Genomic DNA, 18592 nt, shown 5'->3' with positions numbered 1-18592 from the left:
TTTTTCACTCCATTATTTCCAGAGTCATGGATGCATGAAGGTGGTGCTCCAGGGAATGGCAGAGGTGTGAGAACTGCTGAATCACTCGTGCCCTGACATCCCCATCCTGAATGGTGGTACAGAGCAGGACTTGGTGCACTGGTGGTGCTTGTTATAGGGTAAAGGACCCTCTGGTATGTGAACAAATCAGGAGTTCACTGTTCTGGTAGGGTTCCTGCAGTCAGACACTCAAATTCCTTAAAACCAAGAAAATACAGCTATGTGCTAGATGCTGGTGTTTGCAGACTATGTGCACATGTGTATGAGAATTATTCTGTTGTTCCTTCACAGAATCCTGGAATGGTTTGGGTTAGAAGGGACCTTAAATATTATCTAGTCCAACCCTCACTGCCCACCCCTAGAGATGTTTTCCTTGTCAGGTTTATTCAAAAACCCATCTATTTACTTTTTATATAGCTTCTCATTAATCAGCAATATATAGGCAGTATTGATGTCCATTTAAATAAATACATACTGCAGCAAAAATTCACCATGATCAATACTTTTTTTCCCTAAATTTTAGTGAAGCACCTATAAATGTTCAGATGTTTCTTGCTTGCTGCAACACATCCCAGTGGAATTCTGTAGAAGTCTGCGTTGATTTGTGTAGGTTTGTGCAGGTCCCTGTAAAGCATTTAACCTCAAACTACAGGTCAGTGTTAGAAATGCAGGAATCTGAAAATACATATTCCTGAATAATACAATTCATTGCCCTGAAAGAAAGGAATGGAAACCGAGAAGAAAGGAAGGACTGGAAACAGAGAAGATGTCAGCTACCCCACAAGGTAGTGGCTTGCAAGCAATTCCTTCTTATCTTTTGGCTTGGGGACAGTGTGTATGCTCTCTGATGTTTGAAGTAGGTTGGGTAGAATTTAACTTCTGGCTCAAGGGAGCCTTTAGTTTATTAAATATGGATGTTCTTTCAGGTAGAAACATGGTTTCTCTCTGCAGCACATCACTTTCCTTGAACATATGCATTTGGGGAAGAAAACTCAGCTCTTCTGTACCTAAATCTTTTCTGTCTGGATCCACCTGCAAGAAATAGCAATAAAAACTGTCAGATTGTAACAATTGCAGGATTTTTAAGTGTGCAGTGCTGCGGCTTTAGCTGCCTTCACATCTGTGGAATTGTGTGGCTGGTCCCGAGGCTGGGCTCAGTACAGCCCTGCTGGGGGACCTGCCTTTGCCTCACCTGTAATTACAGGGAGAAAATCACTCGAGTTATTGCCGCGCCTAAACGCAGCACTAACGTCTGGCAATGAGACAGCTCCCACAAACAGGCCGTGCAACAGGCTGTCACATCCCCTGCCTTCTGCATTATCTTGCTCTTCTAGGGAAATTTTTCCAGCTCCAGTTGCTAATCAGGCTGTGGGTGATCTCTCTGGGCTCTGAAGCAATGGGATCTATCACTCATCCATCAGCGCCTGTCCTGCTCTCCCTGCGAGCATCCGTTTCTGCCTGGCTGCTGCTGAGGAGGAATGAGACCTGCTGCTGAGTGGGCTGGGGGAGAGCCACAGCCTCATCCTGACAAAACAATCAGGTTATGGGCTGGTTTGCATTTCTATTCCTGCTTTTGCAGGAACATAAACTGGACTTTTTCTTGCTGTGACTGCGGGAAGCCTCAGGAGCAGCTTGCTCCTGCTTCCAGCCTTTGGTGTAGCCTCATGGAAGAGTGTTTCAAAAAATGTAACTTTCAACTGCCTGACGCTCCCCTGTCTCTTCTATGTCTTGTCTATAGTGCTATCAATCAAATTGTTCTTGTCAGTTAACTGGTTTTAAATCTCGTGTGGAAGAAATTGTCAGTTCAAGATCATGCTACAGTAAGGACAGGTGTGACTGCTCTTATTGCGTTAATTCATTCTTGCTTAAAGATGTGAAAATAAACTGATAGAATATCGAATTGAACCTCTTAGACCTTGAAATTATTTAAAATCTCCTAAAAGAAAGGCAAGGGCTGAGCTGTGTCTCCAAGGCATCATTTTTAACTTAGCAGGAAACTCTGATGGTCTTTCCTTTAAATTGCCTATTGTCCAGATGCCTACAAAGAAGGTGCTTCTGTGGGACTGTTTGTGTTTAGTGACGGCGTTTATTTCATCTCGTGTGACAGATGACTTGGCTTCTGGATCGAGTAATTACTTGCTCACATCCTGCTGGGGCAGGTTTCTGACCTGCTGGGGCAGTGATTGGCTCTGGGAGCGCCGGCTGGCTGGGCACGGAGCTGCTGTGGTGGCGGTGACAGGCTCCAGAGGTCCCCGGGGTACAGCTCCAGAGCTGTGGCTGTGTGCCGTGACAGGCTCCAGAGCCCCGTGTCCCCAGGCTGGGATGGTGGTGACAGGCTCCAGAGCCCCGTGTCCCCAGGCTGGGGTGGCCGTGACAGGCTCCAGAGCCCCGTGTCCCCAGGCTGTGGTGGCCATGACAGGCTCCAGAGCCCCGTGTCCCCAGGCCGGGGTGGCTCTGCCACTCCTCTGTGGGGAATTCTTGGGTGTTTCAGTCAGAGCAGAGGAGAGGGACATGGCTGCTGCAGGCTTCACTAATGACAGAGCCACCCAGTTAATATCTAAATACCTGAAAGCCTTTCTGGTCCCTTACGACTGATAGTCCATAATTGTGGGGTGTCTCACCAGATTTCAGGGTCATAGATTTTCTTAGATTTTCAAAAATTTTTTTATTATCCTAAACTTTGATCGTGAGACACAGTGATGAGCTCCTGAGGATTGCTGGATGGAGCTGAATGAACTCTGCTTTATTCTTCAGCATAGTAGAGCTTTTCATTCACTCACAAAGAAATGCTTGATTTCTGCTTGAGGTAATTTTTTTTTTAAGATGGGGTAATCAAAGCATTGAATGCAACATTACATTGTGGCAATTTTATTTTAAGCAGATTTCCTGCCTTTTTTTCCTTTTTTTTTTGCAATATTATCATGCAGCAGCCAAACTAATGCATATATAATTTTCTTTCCTTTCTGCTTGTCATGCCCTGCTAACATGGACATCTACAAAGGCTCAGGTTGGTGTTGCAATCTGTCTTCATCTTGTTGTTCTCATCTAGTAAAAAAGGGCTTCGATGTTTTCTTCATCAATCAGCTATTTTTTCCTCTTCCTCTCTTTAAAACTGGATCCAACATTATTATAACATTACAGATTCATCCAGAGAGGTGCCACATCTGTTTGTTACCCCTGAAACTCCAGCTGCAGCGAAATGTGTTGGTTCAGAAACAAGGGATATTGATTTATTTCTATCTACTTAAATTTTCTATGCTTGTCTGGCTTTGTGACAGGGAGGTAGCAGCACCTACAAGTTCTGAAATCTGCAAAAATGCACTGAAACTCTCACTAATGAGTTTCTGCCTTGTCTTAAACCCCTGTATCTGACATCATTGTAAGATGGCATTTGTTAGTATCTTACCTGGATTTAGTATTTTCTTGGTAGGAATGAAGCATAATTAAAATGTAAAATAAAAAGCAGAGGCACAGGAACTGGCCCTTTGTGACTGTATTCTCATAAGCCTCCCTTCCTACTTTAACTCCTCAATTTTTTTGGAAAACTCTGAGACTAAATTGTCTTGCCTGAGTATTTCTGGTAGAAATAAATACTCAATATGTGTAAGGTTATACTTTGTGCTATGTCCTGCTCCTCAGAGGTTTTACTGACAGTAAAATCATGAGTAAAACCAGACAGGCAGGTTTGGGGCCAGGAGCTGCATGTTTTTTCCTGATTTACTCGTGTTGAATGATGCCAATTTGGTATTTTAATCTCTGAGAAAGAGCACTCATGCTTTACCCTGTTGCCACTTGGTGTTTCTAGTGCCTGCACCAATCTCACAGCAAATAAAACCACTTACCACTTGTAAATATGAATTAATAAACCTTGCTGAGCAACATGGTAGTTCTATCAGAGTGAGATGTAATGGCTGGGGTTCGACAGAGCTTGCCTCAATTAACTTTCTAAACAAGGCATTTTCCACTCATTGCACTTAAGAATTTGAAATAAATCAGTGTCTGACTTGGAATATTTAATTATCCATTAGAAGAAAGTAAGGGATTTAGTAGGAGCATTTTGTAAAGTCCAGCAAAAAAAAATAGGTGAAGTAAAAGCATCTAAAGGCCATGGTGAGGGAAAATGCAGCATCCAGATGTCTTTATAGGAAGAATACCCTGCTGCTTTCCTAATTTCTCCTCTTTTCCTCATTTTGCAGCCAGAATTTTACAGTGCTGCTTTTTTTGATGGCTTCATCCTGAAATGTCTTTATCTGAACTTTCCAGGATCTGATTTTCAGCTGAGATATCATCCAGTTAGTGCAAGAAACTGGGCATTTCCAGACTGAGTCCCCCACTCCCCGAGGGCTTCCTGGCCACCCTCTAGTAAATCACTCAACTCTTCATCCTCAGTTGTCTCATGTGTAAATTAGGATTAAAGTTGAGCAGTTTTGAGGATTGGGATATAAATAGATAATCAAGAGCAGGGGAAACTTCAGAGACTTGATAAGTGTTTTCACTCTTTTCAGAGAAAATAATTTTCCAGCAGTTTTTGAAGTAGTGGAGGAAGGGTGAGGGGTCTTTGTGCAGGGGTTTCCATTCTGCCCACAGGGCAGATCCTGGGAACTGGAGCAACTCTGTGTCTGTGCTGTTGGAATTGCTGCCCTGGCTCTGAATTTAGAATAAAACAGATCTCATCCTTTTGCTGGATACAAAGTTTTAGGCAGTTTCAGGTTTTTTTGGTTCAACACCAGTGAAGGCTTTTCAGAACCTCACAAAGCTCTAATTGATTTTCTTTTCTCCACACCACAAAGAAGGTAAGAAACACAAACTCCTTTGATTTGGGTGTAAATAAAAACTAAAAGTGCTGAATTTGTTTCACAAGTATTTGTGCAGGGATCTGCTAGAGGCATACAAAATTCAGGAATTCTGATAATTTAGAAGTCTTACCACAGATCTGTTCAAACTTCTGTGCTCTAAGTCATTTTGAGCAATTTTTTTTTTAGTTTTGGTGACTATTTGCTGCAGCATCCAAATACCTAAAGACAAATATTCTTCAGTGAAGCTGCTGCTTTGCAAAATCTAATTTGCTTGAAAATTAACTGTTCAACCAGGTTTAATACTGGTGAGTGGTTAGCATATTTCTGGCAATCGTGATCAATATATAAACTAGCATGAAATAAAATCAATTTTATTTTAAAGAGGACTATTTAATGCTGAAATTTTAATGAGATAATTTCTGTGATGTAGTGTTTGTTAATGTGCAAGTGCTGGTCCTTCAGATATTCAGTTAATTCAGTAAAGCTTTTAAGTGCATGCTTAGATCTGCCAAATCAAACACGCAGTTAAGTAATTAACAAAGCAAGTACTCAATTTTTAATTCAGTTTTAAAGAACTAAATAAAAGAAATTAATTGTTAGAAATTATCTGGTTGCTATTAAACAGAATGTGAAAGCAGCATTGGAACATTATAAAAGTTATTCAGTTAATATATAGACATCTTTCAACCAAAGGAAAGATTTGGATGAACGAGATGGAGTCAACACAGAAGTCAAATGTCTAGATTATCACAGTGAATGGACATTTTTTCACATGTATTTCCCCCCATAGTGTAAATCCATTTGTGTCAGGCAGGTTGCAAGAGAAATGCTGGCTGTGGCCCATATGTCACCAGCTGGTGGCCATAAGCTCTAAGGGGAGGAGAAGATCCCACTGCGGCCTCCTCTTGCAGCCTGGATATGCAGAGAACATACAAGTGGTTATGCAAAAAGTATTACAAGTGAGCAAATTGCTGTCCAGTGTCAGTAGCAGTGGTTTTAGCCCTTACCAGCAAGTGTCTTTGCAAACCAGAGCAAGCTCACTTTGCCATATGATATCTTCTCTGCCTTTACTGTTACTCATGGTGGTCTCCACAGTTTGAAAATGGGTTTTTATTTCTTTGGTTCTGACTGTTTCAATGTATTAGGTCTAATGTAACCTTCATGTAAGGGCAGCCATGTGAAATGAACTTATGTTAGCAATGAATTTAGCCCATTTGTATTAGAAATGAATAGCACAGAGGTAGTCCTCAGGGTCTCAGGCAACTGCTACAGTGATCAGTTTGGTTGTTCTAATATAATAAGCAGATATTGACTTAGTTGGAGTGAACACCAAGATTTACTGTCATGAAAGCTAAAATATCGACTGAGGGAAAACCAGAGTCAATATTTACCTTGAGGGACAATAAATCTTGATGTTCACTGAAATATGAAGTCACTATGATTTTCAGAAGTGTTGAACCTCATTCTAGTTTATTCTGCAGGTGCTCATCAGACAGACTACCTGAAGTATAGGTCGGAATTTCTTTTAATGAATAACATCATTTGAGCAAGTGCATTTATTTCTATAAGTCCTTTGCAAGCCTACATGTAAATAAGTTAGAGAACAATATAAATCACACCAAAGCTCTTGGGAGGTTAGATATTTGGATTTTTCATTAAAATGCAAGTATCAGCTATTAAAAGAGAAAATAAATAGATTTACACTTGTGTATCTTGTTAAAGTAACTGTCCACATCAATAATGTATTAGCAAGGGCTCAGGGTTTGCATTGGAGTGAATGGGAACTGGGTTGTTTTATTAGGGTAAGCTTTAGCAGTCTGTCTCTTAAAAGGTAGCTTTTGTCCTTCTTCCCTTTAATTTATTGAGATCTGTTCCCATCAACTCGATTTTGGGACTCAGGTGTTAGAGCACTGTTCTGGGTTAATTCAGGCTACAAAGAGAGATACAGCGATCCAGTCAAAGGCAGCAGCAAATCTCCCCTTGGCTTCAGACAGGCATCATTACAGCTCTTGGTTCACTGAGCCCAAAACCCAGCAGGTAAATATGAATAAAAACTGAGGAAAGTAATTAATTTGCTAAAATGCCAGAAGACTGTGTTTATTTCTTGAGGCAGTGAGGGATGAAGCCAGGCTGGTTGCCCTGGGTGCTGATCTCTGCAGCTCCTCGCAGGTCAAGTGTCTGCAGCTTCCAGCATCATTCTCCCTCCATGCAGAACAATGGGTTCCTGTGCCTGTTGCATGGAATTAATTTTATTTTTGTCCTTCAGGACATGAATTGTAGCACTGCAGTTCCATACAGGGCCTCAGTGTGAAGGGGTTTGTAAATGCACTGTCGTAGCAGGTTTGCATAAGCTTGGGGGAGGGTGAACATTAAGCAGATGATTTTCAAAGAAACTGTTGTGTTTGTGCTTGGGAAGGGAAGTGTCCCAGCTTTACAAGGGACTTCTGTATCTGCAGCAGAGTTAGTGGATGGCAAACTTGGTGGGGGCCAGGAGGCCATGTGTAGTTTGAAGGTTGGATGCACTCTGTAACAGCCAAGGATCTATGGGAGCACATCCCAACCCCTTCCAGTGTTGGGTGCTTTGGGTCCCTGGGTTGGTGGGGAATGAGGACACCACATCCCATCCCAGCCTCTGTTCAGGGTCAGGACAGGAGTGCTCCCATGGACCCAGGAGGTGAGAAGTGAACCTAGGGCCCTCTGTTTTGGAGGACCCACAGAACAGCAATGCTTAGTCAAAACTCTTTGAAAATGAAAAATCAAGAGCATGTCTGTTTGACCACCTCAAGTAGCACAGCTCCTAGCAAAAACAGAGATGCAAGGCTTCAAGGTTTGCTGTAGGTTTTTTCCAAATTAAAAAAAAAGAAGAAAAAGGAGGAATTGGAGGTGATTGAAAACAAATTATGGCAAGCCAGGAGAGAAAATAGGAGGAAAGCATTCTCCTGTGGAGGAAAGAACCACATGCCACATCACTGTGGTTCTTAAATGCAAAGATGGAGTTACAAATTGTATTCACAGCTTCCTGAACTCATTCCCACTGAGTTTCACCCGTGGAAATCTTGCATCTCCTTGAGACTCCCACTTAAGAGCTTAATGGCATCCACGGGTGCCTGTTGTAACTTGTTCTGAAGAAATCTGTCCCTCCCAGTGATGCAGGTGATTATTTACATCTCCCCAGTGTCCCAGAGGTGCTGCCAGAGATGGCATTGCTCAGCACTGGCACAGGGCGTAGGAGAGAGCTTGTTCACAACAACAGTGTGCTATGGTGTCAGCACAATATCTTAGGAAAACAGGTTATTTGGGACAGCTGTAATTCAGGTTTTTGATGGTGAGTGGAAGCTGGGGATCCTGACTGAAGAGGAAATACTGCACAGGTCAGCAGCAGATCACTGGGGATCTGAGGTACCCCAGGGACAAGCAGCCAGGGCTGGGTCCCCTCCCTCCTCCAGCACAAAGTGGGATGTGTCTGTCTGTCTGTCTGTTGGAGAGGAAGAGAGCTGATGGCACTTCACACGTAATCGAACAGGTTTGACACAGTCAGACAGCAGGCTAGGAGTGCTCTATTAATGGCTTTGCTATTGTGATCCTCCTTGCTCTTTAAAGAGCACATTTGAAGTATCACTTCACATTATGTCTATTTGTGTCAGTGCCTATGGGATTTCTGTTTTGGCTCACAGGATTCCTCAGATTGATTTTAGTTCATGTGGCATCCCATGCCTGCCCAACTCTGTCTGGTTTTCCTACACAGTTACTACAGCACGTACATGCCACAGGAGGTTTTGACCACTAAAACACATTTATGGTAAATGCCTTTGCTGCTGTCCACAGGTGGGTTTTGCTGGTTAGGAGAGGTCTGAGGTTTAACAGATGTTAAAGGGGGCAATCAGAGGTCACTGAGACAATGAGATGGAGTTCCCAAGCTCTTGGTCTCAGCCTGGCTTCAGGCAGCAGGGTGAGTGCTGAGAGCCTGCAGGTTCACACTGGTATACCCTAACCCTGAGGAAGGGTTATTTATTAGAGCAAGGAAAAGAATCTTTAATCCCCAAAGCTGCTATTTGTGCTGGACTGGCCTGGCTGCCCCGATGTGCCTGTGGAGGCTGGGAGGGAGGGAGGCAGCAACCCCTGCCTGCTCCCAACCTCAGCCTCCTCCCCAGAAGTCTAAAAGCAAGAACAGCCCACCCAGCTCTTAATAGAACTTAATTATTGCATTTTACCATCCTTGACACTGCCCTTCTCACTGGGCTGGCCCCTGGCAGCCAGTTTTGTCCAAGCTTGGCTCTTTGCTCATTCCCTCTTTGATGAGGAAAAACCTGATCATGCCTCAAGCACCTGTTTCCCTCACTAATCGTCTCCTGTGGATGACAGGGTGTTTTATCAGGCAACATAGGCAGGCTGTAGTTTTTCCTTCTCCCTGTGGAGCAGGGAAACTAATAAATACTCCCTGACTCTACATCCATCTCCTGGATGGATGTCTGTGGGGAACACAAAGGCTTTGCAGTGCCTGAAGAGGGATTGCTGTTGTCCCTGGCGCATGCAGGGATGTGGCTGCAGGAGTCAGTGGAGGTGACAGGTGGTGGGGCAGGATGGTGGCTTCAGCTGTGTCCCAGCATCCATGGGCTCCCAGGCTTGGTGAGTACTGCTTTTCTGTGCTCCCATGTACACAGTTAATGATAACGAGCCTGGCTGCTCAGCTAATTAGCACTGCTTGTGGTGCTGCTTGCTCAGCTCTGAGTGCACTTTGTACAATGCACAGACACCTGTACGCTCTGGAGTTGGGCCAAGTGCCAGTGCCTCTGTGCACAGCCCACACAGAACCAGAGAGTGGCTTCAGTTCAAATGGACCTTAAAGATCATCTCGTTTGCAGCTCCCCCATCATGGGCAGGGACACCTTCTGCTAGTTCAGATTGCTCAAAACCACATCCAGATTTGTAATTTGTGCTTAACAATATGTGCTTAATAATAATGTGCTAATGGTATGACTACCTTTGCCCCTTTTGTTCCCTTCCTCTCCCCTCCTCTGTGTGAAATGTGATTCTCTTACTGGTTCATATTGTCCTTGCCCTCACCAGTTCAAACTTTGATTTCCCTTTTTCCTGTGTTTGCACCTTTACTTGTTTTCCACTTTTCATCATCTATTATTCTTCCTTTTCTGCTAAACCTATGCACAATGTACAGACAGACCCACAGTTAAAATTAGTTTTGGACATTTTCTGTTTTGAAGACTTTTCAAGTTGTCTTCCTTCCATTTGAAATGAAGGTGATTTTCTGATGGGACACCAGTTTTGTTTTCAGACTGGTATCTGAATTTTTTTGTCTTCCCACCTGCAAAAGGTTATAAAGAGGGTTTCTTTTTTCTTGTGGCCATAACATGTCTAGTCATAATCTGCTATTTTAAAATGAAGCTGTAAATTATTAAACATGTGTCTGAATCTTTTTGGGGGGTATTGGGAGGAAGGCTATTGATTTATTCTACAGGTGAGAATGAAATGGCTTCACAGCAGCAAGGCTGAGGAGGTTTTGGTATGTGGAAGAAGGAATTTTAGGTGTGTTTTATTTTTCCAGGGCAGCACATTATGCTTCATGCAAAGCAACAGGGAATACTGTATCTTCAAATCAGCTTCTGCAGACAAACCAGATCCAAAATAAATAACTTTTATTCATCACTGTAATAGAACTGTTGATGCATTCATTTATTTAAACCTAAAAATGTGCTGAAGTGCTATATCTCAGTGTGCTGCTTTTAACAACCAGAATATCTGGCATCTTTTATCAAGCTTTTGGCTGTATTTTTCTCCCTTTGTAGATACCATAGTTCAGGTGAACACGCTGTCGTGTTTGATTAGGAGATATGTTAGAGATAAGTCACTTGCAGGCAAAAAAGCGTTTACTATTTTTGTGTATAAAAATGAAATTTGTTGGAGGCATGAAATTTCATTCATTTATGGCAAATGGCTTATAAGAATGCATTAGAAGCAAAGGTAAATGAGCGCTGATTTTAAGTTTGTACCTGCTGAAACACAAAAGGATGTGGTACATACGATCTTGGTGAATGACATGTGATAGATTATCCTGAGAGCAGGCAGAGCAAATGAAATTGTAATGGAGTTCCTCTTCTGGCTGCAGGAAATAGCTGTTATTTATCCTGCTTCCGAAGATGCTGCATGCATACTGCTGTTCATTATATACTTAAAAATCCCTTGGCAAGTCAATAATGAATAAATGAACTGAAAGCCATTACAGCAGCCTTAGCATGGGGAGTGTAAGCCAGGATACTTTTCAGTGTGCTTTTTTGTGGGTTTGTTCTGCAGACATGCTAACCTGGACAGTTCAGCTGAAGAGTTTGGTTCTTTCTCCTGTCAGGTACACGAGGCAGTCCCATGCTACAGTGAGTGCAATCAGTATTCCTGGGAAGTAGGACCATGGTCTCCATGCAAAATCAGCAGCGAAGAAAATTCCCTCCACTGTGGAGAAGGAATACAAACGAGGGAAGTCAGGTGCGTGAAGACAAAAGCTCAGGTATTCCAGATCAAAAAGAGCTGGTGTGTTCTTGCATAAAGCTGCAATGTCTGGCCATCTGACAGTGAGTGTGTTGCTGAGTCCAGTGTATTGCAAATGAAAAGAATTGTGTGTTTATGTGCCATGGTATACAGGCAAAGCATTTCAGAGATGCAGCCTTGGTTTTTCAGGAACACGGCATGATATTTAAATTAGTATTCTTCAACCTAAATGCCATGTATACATAAAGCTCCCTGAGGTGCAAAGCCTCCATATTTTGATTTGCTAACATTTTCCCCAAGTAATAGCACTGCATGCACCAGAGTGGCATTCATTATTACTGAATATTCATTCCCCAGGCATGGGGAAATGCTGAGTTATTTCCAAATGTTCAGATGTTACTAGCAGGAGCACTAAGATTTGTTCTTGCTGGTTGTCACTTTCTGTTTGCTCCTTTGTCAGCCGATCAAAGTTAAAATCCCTCTGTATGAAGTAACAAAAGCATGTTGTGCACGTAGCTGATTTCCATTTGCATTCACATATTAGTTTTATTTTTTGACCAGCCATGCTGCTTGTATCTGTTGTCATGTCTGTGTCCTGTATGGAATTGAGAAAACTTGTTGATACCCATCGTGCCTGTGATACTCTAATTAAAATGTGTGCTTTCTGTGTAGGTGTGTGAGCACTGCTGAGGACCACGGTGTGGAGACTGTGCCCAACGCTCTGTGCAGTCAGGCTGAGGTCCCAGAGGCAGTGCAGAAGTGTACCTTGTACTGTCCCAGTGAGTGTGCAGTGTCTGACTGGGGACAGTGGAGCCCATGTCCACAGGTAGGCTCTCCTGCCCCTGTCCCTGGCAGTGTTCCTCACGCAGCAGTCTTCGCTTCTCCTTCAACTATTTCATGGCCTAGTTATTTTCTAGGAAAGTAAATTATTTTATGAGGGATGTCAGGCTTAATGGATCCTGCCAGCATGGTTGAATCTGGAGATATTTATGTCTCTACAGAGACAGAGCTATAGAAAGTTGGTTAGTGAAACACATAGTTATTACTGTGACAGTTGATTCAACACATCCTTCCCCTTGTTCTGCTATGGGAGAGGGCCCACACAAGCAGAGTGGGTGAAGGGACAGTATTCCAGCTGCTGAATGCCTTAGGAAGTGTTTGCAGGGGAGGCCTCTGTCAGTGGTGCATGACTGCCATAACAACCTGCTGGTAAAACCTGGGGATGACACTCCTCTGGACAGGTCCTAGTCCTCAAGGAATGACAGCTCTCTCCTCCCAACACACATTGTTTCTGTCCAGTGTTTCCTCCTCCTCAAACACTTGGGGGAAGATTTGAGGCAGCAGCAGCAGAAGGGTATGACAGCAAGGTGCCTGAACAATTTGTCATGTCATGAAATACTCAAAACTTTGTGAATTATGCAGGGAATTCAAGCCACTGCAAAGTGCTCTGTGTTTTCCTAAATATGCAAGATGGAAAGAAGTTGCAAATTCTGTGTTATGAAAAGCCTCTGGCCTCAAACCACATGACTTCAGATCTATTGTTTCTCCTTGATCAGTGTTGAAATAGGTGCCAGGTTTAATCTCAGAGGGGTTTTTTAATAGACTTGCTTGATGTATTTAAGTGACAAACACATATTCATTGCCCCCATGTTAACAGGGCCATTACCAAAAGTTGAGTGGTTATTGGACAGGTATTTATACCAGTGCTGACACAGGTAATTTCCTTCCATAATATTTTGTGTAGCGTATCAATATACTCGGTAAGAACATGTCAAATAAAATCTTGTGTTTCATTTCCTGCGTTCACCTCCTCCTGAGCAGCGTGGTTTGATGAAGTATAACACTCTTGCAACTCATACAAATGCTTGGATACCTTTCAGAGTCCCACTGTGGTTGGACTGTTTCTTTGCCATTGACTTTTCCAGGCATGGATTTTCTTCATTTTCGCGCGCAGTGAGCTGATGCAGAGATCCCTGAGGCTCTTGGGTGTCTCTCAGGTGCCTTGGTGGCAGTCAGTTGGTTATAAAGGACTGCTTGAAGCTTTAAGAACCCTCATATCCTTAAGACACACAGGCTTTTTGCCTGAAGGCTCCTTTTCTTTGGCAATAGCGAAGCCTCTGTCGCCCACAGAAGCAGGAAAGGGAAGCCCAGAGCTCGTGGGCTGCACTCCATCAGGCAGCACATCTCTTGGCAGGCACAGGGCCACATGCCACAGTCCCTGTGTCTCCTTGTACATCCCTTTGCCATGGTGGATGTTAATTCATAAATGTGAGGGCATCTGCATGCCAATGCAATTAACTGAACAATATGTTTTCACAAGCTGTTCTGCAATGCTTTGTTGTGAAACTGAGATGACTGTGTGCTGATGGAGCATGTGTTCCCATAGTTCTGTCCAGATACAAGAAAATAAACAGCTTGAAGTTTTATGGGCAAATAAAACCCTCCCTTTGATGAGTTTACTGCAGTGCTGTCTCCCTTTTACAGCTACTCTGACTGTGGTGGGTTTTGAGAGGGAACCACACAGCACAGTCCCTCCCAGATGCTCCACATCTCCAAGGCGAGTGCTGGGCTTGCTGTTAGTGCAGAATGGCTGTGCTGTGCCACTGGTGTGTCTTTGGTGGGTGTGGGGCAGGGATTGAGGGAATCGTGGTGGCTGGAGTGTGGCACTGCCAGCACCAGGGTGATTAATGAACCTTCCATCTCCTGAGCCTCCAGGAAAGGTGGTCAGTTAGGACAGTTGTGAGTCAAGGGACTCAAAAATTTAAAAAAATTTGGAAGATCACATCATATTATAATGAACATTTGGAAGATCACATTGTATTGTAATGAAAAAACAAAACTGTGCATCCTGGCTGCTCTATTTCAAGCACATTTACATTTCATACCACAATAGTTGGCACTCTTTTAGTCATAGCACTCATGAGGCAGCTGCCAAAGACCATTCCAGGAAGTCTTCCTGTCGCTCTGGTCATGTTTGGCTTGCTGGAGATAAAGAGGATTTATGAAACTTGACAAATTCTAGTTTGTAAAAAATGAACGATCACAATTTCAGCCTCATCTTTGCCTGAGGAGCTTTTTGATTTGAGATATTTACCTAAGATTTTGGTCAGGTGAGAATTCTTTTCCAGTCGCTTTGGTGTTCTGCTCATGTTTTACAGTGTTGATAATAAATTCATCCTGATAGCAGAATAACTAACTCTTATCAGCTGAATATAAAAAGGCCTTTTAGATTATCCGTTGTACCTTTGTCAATATGTCATTGTACTCTGGATACTTTCTAGGGTATTACTTGGTTTTATCTTGTAGCAATATTCTTCCCATGTGAGTTTTCCACTTTCAGGATGGTAAATGATCTTGAATCGTGTTGAAATCAATGAGTCATAAAGGTGGCGACTGCTTTGTCAATGGAAAGTATTTTCTTCAATACTTTTTTCTGCTAAAACATTGTATTTGTTCTACCTTCTTTGGCTGCATTTCCCTTTTGCTTTTAAACACTTTTGTGGTCTTTTATAATTTCAGATGCTCCCACAATTCTTTTATGTGTGTTTTTCAACTGAATTACGTATTTTGCATCTTGATTATGGTGCTATTTAACACTGCAACACAAAGGTAAATTTTAATGTTTCATCTAATGGTCAGAAATGAAACTGTCAGAAATACAATGCCCCAAGGTTGCTTTGAGGTTTTGTCTCTCTACTGGATCCAAGAATTGCATAGTAACTGAATTAAATCTTCCCTATTATTCTCACTTTTTCTATTGAGAGATTAAAACCATTCAAAATGGTTTTCCCTGTGGTTGAAGACTATTTTTTTGGCTTATAATGTTTTGTTCTTTGTCACTAAGTAACATCCAAATGACTTAAATATCAAGCTTTAAAGTCATTTAATATAACAGTTTGAAGCTTGCTAGTTAAAAACAACAACAAAAAAGCCAAAAATAACAAGGAAAAGAAAAACCGACAAAAACCCACAAGGAAATTAGGTTGACTTGCATTTTGCTTAAGAGATTTCATATTTGTTCCAGGGACAATAGCCTGTTCAGTCAGACATCATCACTTGATTGCTCAAAGACCCAGCTAAACAATCTGGGAACTGAAATCCTGTCATCTCTGTTACATATTCAGTGATGGAATAACACACACTTCCTGTGGCGCCTCGACTTTGTATTCATCTGACTTGGAGATGTAATTAATTGACTTCAATTGAATTCATCAAAGCATTCTTAAAAAGAGTTAATATGCGAGTGGTGCTACAAGTCCCTGAAATAATTACCTCAAATCTATTTCGTTAGCTCTCTGTTGGCGGATGGCTGTCGCAGCCCCCGGTGTGGATTGGAGTGGCCTCCTTGCTTGCCTCAGCTGTTGGCATTTCTAGCAGCTAATTCCAAGAGGTCTGAAATTAGTTAATTATAGGAGGTTGCGTGTGTGGTGAGTGAGAGCAGCTGTCTCCATTTCAGCGAACGTTTTCCTCACGGATCGATGGCGATGTGCCGCGCTCGGGACTCGCGACAATTGAGTTATTATTCCCTGGAATCCACGGGGGGAGTGGGACACCCACAAGTGACCGGATCAAAAGTGTCACCAAGCGATACACAGAGCTCCCAGCTCTGCAGTGACTTTCCTTGTTGATGCAAGCTGCAGTTGTTGCATTTTGGAAATGCCAACTGGAAGGGAAATTGTGGACTCCTGTAGACTCTGGGAGTCACTGTGTGGATTATGAAAGTCTCTGTCACAACTGGTGCTTGAACACAGAGCAGGCAAGGTTGGAAGGACCACTGGAGGTGATCTGGTCCTTTCTTTTCAAGCAGGATTCCGCGGAGCACGTTCCTCAGAACTGTGTCCTCAAACAGCTTTTGGATATCTCCAGAGGAAACTCCCCAACTTCTCTGGGTTTGGCACGTAAGTTTGGCGGAGGAGCTGCAGTGTGAAGGCTGAACTGAAGAGTGAGGCTTGCACAAAGATGTCTTTCTAGCCCAAGAGATAATTAATTCAAATCAAGCAGGAGGATTATGCTGGTCAAGGCTTTTTTGGAAGAACATGCCCTGCTCCTTTTGCATACTTGTTACTTGGATGTTTTTGTATGTCTTTGTCAAAAAAGTGGGTAACTGCTGCATTTTTTTATATTTGTTTTTTTATTTTTATTAATCTTTGTTAACAATCACTTTTTTAAGTGATTTAAGTGTGGAGGCAGGCAAGGTTTCAGTACCTGGATGCATCTGAGAAAGAAAATTTATGCAAATGCATTTTCATTTCAAAAGACTGCTCGTGTTATTGTAAATGGCTTGTTAAATTGTTACAAAACATCCACACTGGCATGAACAATGTAATGGTTCATTGCTCTGTTAAAAATAGTCAAATACGGTTGCTGCCTTTGCATTTACCTTATTTTAAGGTTGTATGTTTGCTTATGAATAGCCAGTTAAGAATAATGCAGCCAGCTATTTATAGTGCAGGATGCATTATACAAGCTGCTTGATAAATTAAACAGCTTAAAGGGCCCTGTAATGGGTTACAGCCTCTGTGCTGTACAATTATGATGCATATGAAAACCTGGATCAATGAACAGCTCTTAAATTCCATCCCAAAAAGGGTCTAATAGTGTATATTAATGTGTGATACGTTAACAGCTCTTAGACTGGAACTTAGTTTCATAACCTTGCAGCTTTATTTTATTTTATACCCTTCTCTTCCAGAACAAACTTCCTGTGCTTTGTCAGTTCTGTGATTGTCTGAAGCAAAGGCTGGGTGCATCCTTTGTGTATGTTTTTGTCCCTCACTTTTTATGTTAGCTTTAAGTAGTGACAAGTGGTCATGGTGAAAAAATAGCTTTGGCTAGAAGAAATATTTTAAAATGCAGTAGTCAATAGTGCCAGAAATTTCCCCATAGAACCAAGATGGCTGTTATAATTTCTAAACGGTCCTTTGAGAAAAACCTTGATTTATTCCTGCCTTAACATTTTATGGACCTCTCATTGCTTCAGCATATTTTGTTTCTTAGAGGTTTATATAATCTCACCTGTGGATCTGTGGCTCTAGCACAACTTTTTCATACTATATGGAAAAGAATAATGGAAATGGTGAGGTTTAATACTATAAAGTAGGCTGGAACAGTGCAGTTATACCCATAAAGAAATCTACTGTCTGTGTATGACCTCCTACTGCTGTAGGCTATTGATGTGCCACCTGAGGTGGCACCCCATTATAATTTTCATCAAAAAATTAATTCTGTTCCTCTTACCAGTTCCAAAGGATGCATATGGCAGAATTACACATCCCATTACTTACAGTCATCAACAAAGAATCTGAACAAGCAACATAGTCTGGAAAAATTATCAGCCAAACTGATTTGCACCTGATCTTGAAGGTACATAGAGGTCTCCAGGCCTCTGACCTTCCACCTCCATGCACCACAGCTGCCTCCATTTCTTAGGACTTGTTTCCTCTCCTGTTATTTATGGCCAGTGGGCACCCATGATCATTGTCCTTTCTTGATCCATAGATCTTTATTCCTAGTCTGGGTGGTGTCAGAAGTGGGTTTCAGTTTCCCAGAATAGGGAACATTTGCTGTTACACCCATTTCTATCCCATGGTTACATTCCAAATTTTCCCAACTATGGAAACCAGTTAAGAGATTTATAACCACAGGCATAAAGTATCATGGGCATAAAGAGATGATTTCAGGAATACAAGTCAAACTCCCAGTCCTGAACACGTCTGTTGTTGGCACCTGCCTTTCCTTATGCTTCCACTGTAGAAGTGTTGGCTGATGCTGGGCACAAGCCAGTTGCAGTAGCCTTACAGAAGGTAATGGCTGACTTAATGTAAAAAATAATTTTAAAAGCTTCATCTGTCATCAGTGAAAGCACTAGTTACTAACAGAGCAGTAGAAAGTAAAATAATGTCTTTGGAAGTGTAGCATCCACTCAGCAGGAAGAGAGGAGTTGTAAATGAAGATACTCAGTAAAACATTGCTGAATCACAGTGGGCTTTATTTATTTAAAACCCCAGAAACTGTAGATTCATACATGCTTGTGATTAGAAACTTGGATCCCTTGGGCAGACCCAGCCTTGATCCATGTACCTTTACTGTTTTGTGTGGAAGATTACTTGAGCAGTGAAATTAGTTTTGTCATTTTCTTCATTTGTGAGACTATTCAGAATCAACCTGTTATCCTGCTTAAATCTTAATCCCACAGCAATTTCTTACTTTGGGTACTCAAGAAATATTTCTTTCTTTTGCTGCCTTTTCTCTAAATTGATGGC

The 18592-nt window shown here is 42.2% G+C and overlaps 1 protein-coding gene across 4 annotated transcripts in view; it reads left to right on the top strand.

Moving 5' to 3' along the window:
• Positions 1-18592, top strand: part of THSD7B (thrombospondin type 1 domain containing 7B) — a 299951-nt gene that overhangs the window by 255608 nt on the left and 25751 nt on the right. For all 4 annotated transcript variants that reach the window (XM_064717910.1, XM_064717908.1, XM_064717909.1 and 1 more), the window contains exons 17-18: positions 11194-11327; positions 12003-12156. In XM_064717910.1, the coding sequence (XP_064573980.1) occupies positions 11194-11327; positions 12003-12156 (288 nt within the window). The remainder of the gene's footprint in view (positions 1-11193; positions 11328-12002; positions 12157-18592) is intronic.

This window comes from Zonotrichia leucophrys, chromosome 7 (assembly GCF_028769735.1).
Source record: "Zonotrichia leucophrys gambelii isolate GWCS_2022_RI chromosome 7, RI_Zleu_2.0, whole genome shotgun sequence".
NCBI classification, from domain to species: domain Eukaryota; kingdom Metazoa; phylum Chordata; class Aves; order Passeriformes; family Passerellidae; genus Zonotrichia; species Zonotrichia leucophrys.
The sequence above is the reverse complement of the archived record's forward strand: the minus strand, read 5'-3'. Positions and strand labels throughout refer to the sequence as shown.